At 53.9% G+C, this 10,830-nt stretch overlaps 1 protein-coding gene and 1 long non-coding RNA gene across 3 annotated transcripts; one reads left to right on the forward strand and one right to left on the reverse strand.

Annotated features, from left to right (window-relative positions):
• Positions 1 to 25: 25 nt before the first annotated feature.
• HPSE (heparanase) lies at positions 26 to 7,405 on the reverse strand. 2 transcript variants are annotated; one of them, XM_048074560.2, is made up of 12 exons: positions 6,554 to 7,405; positions 5,474 to 5,619; positions 4,713 to 4,838; positions 4,435 to 4,608; positions 4,183 to 4,354; positions 3,888 to 3,935; positions 3,267 to 3,360; positions 2,899 to 3,005; positions 2,705 to 2,819; positions 1,836 to 1,954; positions 1,558 to 1,704; positions 26 to 949 (listed from the first exon to the last, which is right to left on the reverse strand). In XM_048074560.2, exons 1-12 carry the CDS (start codon positions 6,718 to 6,720, stop codon positions 388 to 390), a joined length of 1,977 nt encoding a protein of 658 aa, XP_047930517.2. In that variant the 5' UTR covers positions 6,721 to 7,405; the 3' UTR covers positions 26 to 387. The 2 variants fall into 2 exon arrangements, with proteins under 2 accessions (XP_047930517.2, XP_047930518.1); XM_048074561.2 differs by having other exon boundaries at positions 589 to 894; positions 6,554 to 7,401.
• Positions 2,772 to 9,585, forward strand: LOC136790810 (uncharacterized). Its single transcript, XR_010831436.1, has 3 exons — positions 2,772 to 2,912; positions 8,329 to 8,602; positions 8,872 to 9,585. It is a non-coding gene; the product is annotated as an uncharacterized lncRNA (long non-coding RNA).
• Positions 9,586 to 10,830: the final 1,245 nt, after the last annotated feature.

Genomic DNA, 10,830 nt, shown 5'->3' on the forward strand with positions numbered 1-10,830 from the left:
AAACAAAACAAAACAGAAAATTGCAAAAAGCTAATATAAATTGAGTTTATTCAAAATCTTCAGATATAAAAGTAAGAAGCATTGAAACAAACCTGTTAGAAAGTTTTAGAAAGAAGCTACCAGGCAACCATCAACTTTTGTTTCTAAATTGTAGCTTATGCAGCAATAACAACAATACATCAACAACTTGATATTGACAACGTGAGACTTTCCCCCTCATTTTGTGCTCCGTGCACTCATTTTGAATGTGGACAGTGTACACAAACGCAGCCTTTCCCATTCACATTTTTGCTGTGTATCACTTCCTGGTGGCTAGGCCTTCACACAACACACACACGCTGTCTAGGCAAACACTCCTTTCACAAACTGTGGTTAAATATAACCTTTTTATGGTGCACTTTTAATCACGCCTCCCGAAGTACATCCGTCTGCTGGGAGGTGCACAGCTTTCTCAGGAAACACAAGCCAGCCCTTTGCTCTTAAACCCCGTGGAGCTGGTAGCGTCCTTTTCGAGCTTAAGAAGGGAAATACAGTGTGTGTGTTTTCAGCCTGCTGAGCTCTCAGGGTGCTGACGATGTTGAGCAAAACCTCGCTGTGTGCGAGCAAACAAAGCAAAGCAGAGGCTTTGGAGAACGTGGGGCCACAGCTCCATCTTGTGACTGCGGCCTCCCAGCCGAGGAAAGACGTGTGGCACCGCACTGAGCGTCCCGACAGGTCCTGTGCCCCCTGCGCACTTAGATGCACGCGATTGCCTTGGCGTTCCTGATCACGTAGAAGCCATAGGAGAAGGCGGGCAGGCCAAGCGCGCTGCCGGGGGCCAGGGCAGCCTCGTGGAGCGTGGGCAGCGTTTCCTTGTCCACCATCTGCAGCAGGCGGCCGTTCAGCTGCACCCTCCTGCCGAGGCACCCGTGCAACGTTGCAGCCAGGCTCGCCAGTGGTATCCCTGGCTCTGGATGCAAGCAAACGTGCCCGGAGCCACACGCGACAAATAGCCCAAGAACAAACAGTGCTTCCCACACAGCGCCTGCCGTGCTCCCTCTGTGAGGGGTTGCTCGCAGCCCCCGCACAAGCAAGGGAATTAAATGTTCCCTGTTTTCCTGTAGTGAGGGTGACAGCAGAGCAGGCTTTGAAAAGAGCCAACCCAAGCTGCTTTTCCTTGCCGGCAACTGCTGAGCTATCTTCTGTGCCCACAGAGCAGGGCCTGTGCTGAAGCCTCAGTGCCAGCACCACAAGAAGCCACCGAGACCCCCGCCACCAACCCGTTTTCCTGCCAGGCACCAGCAGCAGGTGTGTGGGATAGCAGGGCACCTGCTGGTGTGCAAAGGGCATGGGATGTGGGCAGCAGGGGACTGACACCAGGGGACTGCCAGCTCGTCCTAGCGAGCCTGATTTTAGGAGACCTGATGTAATGCAAGTCACAGCTTGAGGGAGAAAAGTTAACATCGCTTTTTCTGTCGTTGTTTTGATATGTTTTCACTTGCCCGCCAAACAAGGTGAGGTTTCAGAGTCCACCTGCACTCTACTCGGCCCATGCTGCAAGGGAGGATGCCCGCTCACCTGGACAGGATGCTCTCCTTGCCATGGGGCAGCAGGAGGTACTGGTCCACCTGCTTGCTCCACAACTGCTTGGGTAGCTGCAAGCTCTGGCTCACGTTGTAGAGGTTCAAGGCAAACAGCGTCACGTCCCCCTCCCGGTACTTGGGGCTGTAGGATGAGAGGCAAGCACAGCGGCCGTCAGGAGATGAAGAGCTTTTGGAGAAACCACACGCACCTGCACGTTTTCCCTTTGCCGCTGGCCTGGGATGCTGTTTTGGGGCAATTTCACCCATCCTTACTGCTGGGGGTTGGTGCAGTGCAGGTAGACCCGCAGGCGCCGTGCGTCTGCTCCTGCCACGCTGGCCTCCAGCACTCTGGTGCCCACCAGCCTCTTGTACAGCAGCGACAGCCAGTAGTCCTGCGGGAACAGGAGAGAAATCAGCACCTGCTGGCCTGCAGCACACACACACACCTCTCCGTCCAGCATTCCTTTTTCCGGCAGTGTTTTCCCCTCATAGTTTTTTTTCTTTACCAAGTTTTTCCACCGTATACATTCACAACTGCACAAACAGCACAGGTGAAAACAAAACCCTGTCTCCACGTCTCATGCTATGTTTGCAGTCACTTTCCTTATCGTGTCACCTCTGGGAGCTCCTTCTGCCCAGGGTGCAGCTTGGGTTTTTGGCACCTGGAAGGAAAGCTGCCGAGCTTCTCCCCTGACTCCCCACCAGCCTGGGGAAGCGACTTTTCCCATCGTTCTGGCTACCCACCCCAACTTCACATTGTTTTGGCTGTCACTCCTGGTGTAATTTACCATAACACCTCCTATCACTTCCGGCTACAAGCTGCTTGTTTCTCCCCTGAGCGGTGCTCGAACCAAAGCACCGCATCGAAACACCCTGCCAGCTGCAGCGGCACTGGGATACACGTCAGGGCATCGCGTCCCGAAAACTGGTCCCCGCTGTGCTAAAACCTCATCGCAGTACCATCTTGCACGTGTATTTAGCACAGTGCTTCACACTCAAGTGCGAGCTCACTGTAGGCACCAGCACAGATATTTGTGAATATCCCCCAAGATCCGTTGCTGCCTTGTTGCAAAACCATCCGGCTTCTGTCCCCGCACGCCTGCACATTCACACTCCCAGTGCACGCCTCACCGTGTACGCACTGGCAAGGGCTCAAAGCTGGCGTCCACCAGGTGATAGCTGCCGGCCCCGAAGAAAACCTGCCTCATCACCACGTCGATCCCCTGCCTGGCCGCGAGCCCCAGCTTGTCCAGCCACCTGCCAGAAACCAGGCACAGGTGGCACCGGAGGCTGGTGCAGCAACAGCAGCACTCGCGGGTGCCCCGCCACGACTCACATGAAGCCGGCCAGGTAGGTGTTGGAGAGCTGGGGGGCTCCCCCGCCGTACGCCGAGCTGGTCTCGCCCAGCCAAACCTTCTTGCCGGGCACTGTCGCAGCCACGATCTGTGCGGTGTCGTGGGGAAGGGGGAGAAAAAGGCGAGAGGTCAGGTTTGGGCTGCTGAGGTGGTCGGCGCTGCACTTTGGCCGAACGCCTGCTTGTGCTCTTTGCAGCTGTTGTTACTCTCACTAGAAGTAGTGTTTCTGCTCTGCGCTGTCAGCAGCAGCAGAGCTCTGAGGATCCCTGTTAGTCTTTGCACGTTAGTGCAGTTTCTGTGCAAAGCCCCTGGAAGCCAAACATGGGAAGGATTTAAGAGGAGTGGGCACCTCCAGGACATCGCGCACAGCTGTGGCAAAGGTGTCCAGCACTGCGGGGCTCAAGAAATCCTCCCTCGTGGCGCTTCGTCCGTCCACATAGTAACTGGAAGTGGGAAAAAGACAGCTGAAATGAAGGGGAAATACAAACACTGGTACCTGCTCTCAGCGCAAGCCCCAGCCACACGCGACACTGTCCTGTGGCGTGCCCGGCAGACTGGGGACGCACTTTGAACCCGCTGACACGCGACGTACACCAGCAGGCTGCAGAACTTTCTGTGCAATGGGGAGAGCTGTGACCCAGCTCTGCCTGCTGAATGAAGAAGCAAAGCTGCCCTGCTGTCACTTTTCCCCATCCCACTTCTCTTTTTATCAGTAAAACATGGTTAGCAAGCAAAATGACCTTGCACGCATTGCATTCCCCTCTACTACGCCCACGCTGCAAACCCTGGCGTGGCTTTGGGGTCTGCGCACCAAAATGCACTCCCTCAAACACTGCAAAGCAGTTTGCAGAGACGCCCAGGACCTGTCGACTCGTCCCATTAATACGTGCAGATTGCTGCTTTATTTAAAAAAAGAGAGAAAAAAAAAAAGGCAACAAGCAGAGTGGCAGCAGCAGCTGGGGGTACTTACTGGTGCCAGGTGACGGAGTCGATCACCTTCCCTCCGGATTTCAGGAAGCTGCAGCCCAGGCGGGTTTGGGGCAGAAAAGAGGGTTATAGCTGGTGCTGGCGATTGGCCATAACCGCCTGCCAGCCCTCCCAGCCCCGGTGGCTGCGGTGTCCCTGGAGGACATCAGTACTGCCCTCACAGTGACTTCCGCGTGGGCTCTTACTCTTTCTGCAGCCTTACTACGGGTTGTGAGTGGGCAGCGCGTGCCCCCGCGAGGGGCCGAGGTGCCCCCGCGAGGAGCCGAGGTGCCCCCTACCTCCTGAGCAGGCGCTGGGTGTGCTTGCGGGGCTGCCCCACGTCGGGGCCGTACAGCTTGGCGTGCCGGTACAGGGGGTGCTGGCTCAGGAGCCGGCGCAGGTGGATGAAATCCCGCCCCAGCTGGGAGCCGTCGATGTAGATGCCCGACTTCTTCTTGAAGCTGTTGGGCTCTGGTGAGGATGCGCCCATCAGCACCCGTGCCGGCTTCAGGGCCCGTCCGTGCCTAAGGAGCGCTTGTGGCGGCACTCACCGTTGCCCAGCTCCCAGGAGAGGTTGTAGCCGCGCCGGGCGCAGTAGCCCAGCAGCTGCCCGGCGTTGGAGCTGTCCCACTCCCGGCCATGCCGCCGCAGCAGGGCATTGAGCCCGAACACCAGGTGGAAGCCGGAGCAGTTGGCGAAGCCATGGAGGATGTCCAGCGTGTGCCCTGTGGGGAGGAGGCACAGGCAGCCACGACCCTTTCACCACAGGATGGAGACCTGCACCCCCCCCGGTTATAAGCCCCACTGCGTAAATCCATCAAAACCTTACCTGTAATGGTGGTGTTTTTGTGCTTCTTCCGGGAATGCTCTGTGAGGAGCAACTTCTCCTGGCCGGGCCACTGGGCGAGCAGCAGCTCCTGCACCGCAGCGAAGCCAGGCTGTGCTCCACAGGCACCTGCAGGGCGGGAGGAGGGTGGGAGCAACAGAGCCATCGTCTGCACGGCAAGGGCAAAAGGTGCAAAGAGCCTTGCCCATCACGCAGAAACAGCAGTGGTTTGTACGGGGTTGAACAGCGGGCATCCGTGTCTGCACAACGCACCTCTGCTTCCACCATTGGTACATTAACCATATAGAAAAAGGCGGCTGGCTTGCTGTCTATACATAGTTTATATATATATGTACTGTACCTATACAAAATATATATATTATGCATATGTATGTATATTGCCCAATTTAAGGAGCTGAACAGGAATAAAGACCCCGCCGTGCTTCGTGGTGGCTGCGCCCTGGCCAACTATTTCTGCCAGAGCGCCGTGCGGAAACCCCAGCGGCAGCAGGGCTGGCAGCTGCCCTGTGCTCGGGCGATACGGAGCTGCTTCCTCTGCTGACCGCTTCGCCTGGCTCCGGGGTGACGCCAGCACGAGTCAGCAGAGGCATTTTGTGTCCTCCGAGCTCACGTTGTACCCTGGCAGGCGAAGGAGGGGTGAGGTGCAGCACAAGAGGAAGACAGGAGCCCAAGGCGCAGCGGTGCCGAGAGGTGGAGCCCACGCAGCCTGCAGAAATCAGCCTCGCATCCCGTCTAGCCCTTACCTTCCTCAGCCTGGAGTTCTGAGAGGATTTTCTCCTCCAAAGTCGAATCCTTGTGGGGATCGAAGATGAGGAAATCCGTGCTGGTGCCACCGAACCTCAGGAATCCAGGGGAGAGCCCTCTGGCCAGGGTGTGCAGCTTGGGGTTGCTGCGGACAGGGCAGCGAGAAGCCAGCTGAACGTCATGGGTGGCCCCCACATTGAGGCGAAGCATCGCCAGCACTCAGAGGGACGCCTGGCCCGCCAGAAAGGGGACCTCAGGCTGGCTGTGCACCATCGCTCCCTATTCCCTTGAGCAACCACCAAATGGATGGGTTTTGCACCAAAACCAGCGTTCAAGTGAAACAAAAGCTGCATGGGACATGCGGCTCCAGCACCCGCCCGTGCCAGAGGAACCACGCGCGGCAGCGCTGCCTGGGCTGGCAGCAGCCCTATCTCGCCCTGCGGGGACGCCCAGCAGATACGGGGCCACCAAGTACTTCCTGCTCCCCGGGTGGCACCGCCGCGGCCAGGACAGCATCCAGAGCTGTGTTCAGATAAAGCTGGGGGTGCCTTCCGGCTCTGGAGGAGTAAGGCAGAGCTGAAAAATGGGACCGGGGGGAGGACGAGAAGGAAAGAAATGAAATAGCTTCCGAAAAGAAAACAAGAAGTTGAATCAAAAGGAAGAGAGTGTGAAATAGCAGAGTGAGAGGAGGGAAGAAAAGGCAGAGTTGGAGCTGAAGGAGCAGGCATCACCTGGCAGTCCCCTGAACTGCTCCAGGAGTTACTAATGGGAAAAAATAAAGGCGGGGGGCGGGGGGGGGCTTTGGTTTTTGGATCTCTGCATCTAACCTCATTGCTGACAAAGCCTCCTCGGCATGTGTTGCAGTGATGCCCTGCCGGATGTTTGTGAAGCTGCTGGAAGGCTCCGATCGCTTCTATCCCGCAGAGCTGGCTGCACACAGCAGCCACTGCCTTGCTCCTCCTCGCCCCCCACGCCCCCCCCATCACCTGTGCCACCATTGCTCCTGCCACCATCGCCCCCCGCTACCAGCTGGTGCCCAGCCCCACAGGGTGGCCGGAGGGGGGGCTGCCGGGGCTCACCTGAGCAAGGTGATGAAGCGCGGCTCGCGGGCCAGGCTGGCGTCCAGGGTGAGGGAGAGGAAGGCTGGGCTCACCGTCCCACGGGGGCTGCCCCGCAGCCCCAGCCGCAGCTCTGCCGCCTGCCACAGCGGCACAGCCAGCAGCAGCAGCAGCAGCGGCGCCAGCATCCTCCTCGCCCTCCTCTTCCTCCTGCGCTACCCCGTGCCGGAGCTCGGCTGTGCGCTGGGACACAGACGCACGCAGCCCACACGCCTGCTTTTGGTTTTCCACGATGTGAAGTGAGCTGCCAGCACAACAAGAGCGACCAGACCACATCAGCGCTTTCATAAACACGCCCACGGCTTGGCCAGAGCGGAAACACCCGCGACACTCCTCTCCCGGTATCACGGCCACAGTAACGCTGCCAATTTCGGGGTATGTCACCCGGGACGTGCCTTGGCCGCTGGGTCGAGTCACAGTGCCAGTGCCTGCTGGAGGATCAGTCCCTGCACCTTGGGGTGTTGCAGCAGCTGCCTGGCCCCGCATGGCTTCAGGAACGTGGCCGAGCGCAACGAGCTGTGGCAGCACGGCACATCGGGGTGACCGCTGCAGAGATGTTAATGGTGTGCAGCTGGGGCGCAGCCTGTGCACCGCTCCTTCTGCTGCAATCCACTGCTCCCCCCTCAGTCTCCAAAAACACGTTGGAAAGAGGCACTTCCAGCCTCCTGCCACCGCTCCGTGTTTCTCACAACGTAGGGATAGGACTGGTGTTTCAGGCGGTTTGGGTGCAATCCGCGGAGAGCATACAGTGGGTACGACAGGTCCAGCGTGTGCTGTCCTTTTGCTGGCCCGCAAAAGCCTGTAGCTGAGAAGTACAGCTGTACAAGGATTCAACAGCAAGCTCTATCACTGATTTGGACATTTTTCACATCACATTTGCGTTATGCGCATTATTAAATCTTGGAAATTAAGGGAGGTGGGTACAGAGGCATTTGGCACGCGTGGAAGTTTAGGCAGAGCACTTCACTGTGAACTAGAGCCAGGACGTGCCCTAAGCCCTTCCTTGCTGCTCACAGCAGCTCCATGCCAGCCCTGCCATGGGGCCGGTGTGGCGCTCACCTCCACTTACGTATATGTACGCACAAGGGGAATTCAGAAGGGAAGAATACCCTGTGCAGAAGGCAAACAGCTTGGGGGCATTGCAGCATTTATGCAGGTGAGCAGAGCTGGTGGCATCAGATTAGCGTTTAATCTCTTTTTCTTCCTGAGAAGCCTCAGTGAGAAAAAAACAAAGTTGCAAGAGCAGACTACACACTTGAAAACTTTCTCTTTCTTAAATGATTGAGAAAACAGGTTACCTATCTCAAAGACCTCCCGTGTTATTTTCATGTCACTCCTTGCTGTCCCCATTTTGTGCCACAAATCCTTGAATTAAGTAGCTGGAGAATTTCTCTATGTGAGCAAAGACCAAGCTCATGCACACAAAGCCTGGAATCAAGAGCAGTGACAGAGCTATCGAGGTGCTTATGCAAGCTGCTGCCACCCCCGGGCTGACACCTTAACAGTAGGGTAGGTGGATGTCAAGTTTAAGAAATACTCGCTGAGGTTTTCAGGCTGAACACATTCCGCCCCAGCTGCAACCTGAAGGTTGGTTGTTCACCCCACAGGGGGGGGTATGATGAAATTGTCAGGGACTTCCAGCTGAGTACATGCTTCTGACCTACCTCAGCTTTGAAGCATCGAGCATGATTTCACATAGACGAGGTCATCATCCTTGCTCCTTCCTCTTTTTACAGAAGCCTTAGGACGGAACCATCTCTTTGAACCAAGGGAAAACCCCTGCCTTCCAAAACGTCCTGACCCCATCCTGGCGCAGGCCTTCCCACGGCACAGCCGCTGATGACGTGCCTTCATCCACCCCATGCGGACCTCTCCTTACGCCTGCACATCGTCCTCCATTTCCGGCACCAATGCACTGCTTGGCCCAGAAAAATCATTTGGCAGCAGCCAGCAGCACACAAACACCATGACCAGCACCTGTTTGTTTGTTCCTCACCTGTCTCCACCCAGGTAAGAAAGCTGTTCTGGAAGAGCATTTAATTCCCACTGTAAGTACTGAAGAAAGGGAATGCAATCTGAAATGTGTACTGCTTTGATTAATGGCATGATTTCAGGAAAATAAGTTAAGTGTTGCACAAGTGTTAGTGCAAAGCACCTCAGTTCCATTCACTTAAACAACTAGTCACGGAAATCCTGTGGGAGTCGTGATGGCACAGCCCAGCCTGCAGAAGCTGAGCAGCAGAGGTGACCAACGCCTGCCCTTTTTCTTCCCCAACTAGCATTAACCGAGGCCTGAAGGCGCCTGCTTGCTCCCACCACAAAGTCCTGCCACCATTCTCCAAGAGGCACGTGTAGGTATGAAGTCCTTGACCCCGTTCCTGGGCACACGTCTCAACAGCTGAGCTTGGCCCGGTGCTGGTTGTCACCGCCAGATGCAAGTGAGGACAGTGAGTTAGTGACCCAGCTGCAGCCAGCCACCCAACATCTACCCCTTGCTGATCCCCTTCACCATAAAAATTGAAAGGGCATGCTCATTTTGTATGTTTGTGCTTTCATGGTATGTAACGATCATTGTGGCAGAGGTTCATTTCCCATTAAGTGTTTGGGTAAGGATTTATGAGATTATTTCCACATCTGTTATTGCGTTAACTCAGAGAAACACGTAACACTCCTTAATTTTTTAATTCCTTCATTACGAAGTTGCATGCAAGACTGTTTCAAGTTTCAGAATCAGTGAAGCAAACCAATAAGCCTTTAGAGCAGCTGGCCAGGTCTTAAAAGCATAACTAAAATTTCCCCAGATGCCTGTGAAGTAGAACACACAACTCAGAACAAACAGAATTCTGCTTGAATGAGCATCTCCCCTTTTAAAGGTATTTCACATAAACTGATAGAGAAATGTTGATAACAATTTAATCAAACATTTCACCTAATGAGAAGGGCAAGGCAGGCAGAGACATGCTTAGACAACCTCAGGCCATGGCAAAAATTACTGCTGCACCTGGGGGACAGCTCCATCTTACCGTAAGAACCAACTTAACGTGTTCTGGTGTTCCCAAAACCATGTGTCATGGAGCCTCAAGCATCAGCAGTGGTATTCCCCCCAGGCACTGCCCATCTAGCTGTGGAAATAACTCACATTCCCCTAAAGAGGGCAGCTGAAGTTCTCAGCCTGTTTTAATACTCAAAGCATACACTTTCGTTTATTAAAACTCCTAAGCCATTACCAACTATCAGAATTCTGGTGTTAGAGGCATGTTTCTGTCAAAAGAAAGGCTAACACAAAGTATTTACTCAATTGCTAACAAACCATTGCTTCTCTAATCCAGCAACGAAACACTTATATCATTTATTCGCAACTTTTTTGCAGCGGAGTTCCACCTTATCCAGTCCTTCACTGCAAACGCCACTGGGATTTAAAATAATTCCCATTTATCTCTGGAATCCCAACACAATTGCACACTAGGGAAGAGCTGACTACAAGACCAAGTTATTTAATGTTTTTTGTTTAAGGTTTGCCTCAGGTTTCCTTTAGCCGGAGGGGCTGGCTGATTCCACAAAGGAACTCTATAGGTTAAGTTTAAGCTTATATTGACAAAAGCTACCATGACTCAACCCATCCGTCCATCATAGCTTTCAAGTCACTCTTCATGTGAAGCACTTAAACATTGTCATGCACTACACACCAGGTTTGAAAAGGAGTTTACTGTGTCACAACTGAATGTTTCAGGCATTTTTTCAAGCTACTTCTGTTTATATGGCTTCTGCTATTGACTTAGAAAGTCAGTCTTCATATGCAACAATGAAATTTAAAAACCTTTAAAGCAAATTTAAACTATTTAGAGGGCTTCTGCAGAAACATCCTTAATAAATTACCTCTTCAGGCATTTACAGAGACTGAGTAGTAATATGGTGTTCCAATCTGTTAAAAAATGCTTAGACTAGATAGTAGCTACAATTCCCTGAGCAACTCTGGCACTCCTGCATTACAACTACAGCTCTACTTCACTCCATTAGCTACTCCTGGAACACAGGGATTCCTGCCTGAAGGAGTATTGAAGTAGTTCACTCATACATGGGTGTTCAAATCTTTTGCCAAGCTTAGGCATTTTCTACTCTGCTTTTTAAGCCATCTGTGAACCCAAGCTCTAGGACCAAGTACACACCACTACTTAGTGCAGTCCCCCAGATGTTCCTGGAACCATGTATTAAGAATGATTTTAATAGCACATTTTTTT

Source organism: Anser cygnoides, chromosome 4, assembly GCF_040182565.1.
Source record: "Anser cygnoides isolate HZ-2024a breed goose chromosome 4, Taihu_goose_T2T_genome, whole genome shotgun sequence".
Lineage (NCBI taxonomy): Eukaryota > Metazoa > Chordata > Aves > Anseriformes > Anatidae > Anser > Anser cygnoides.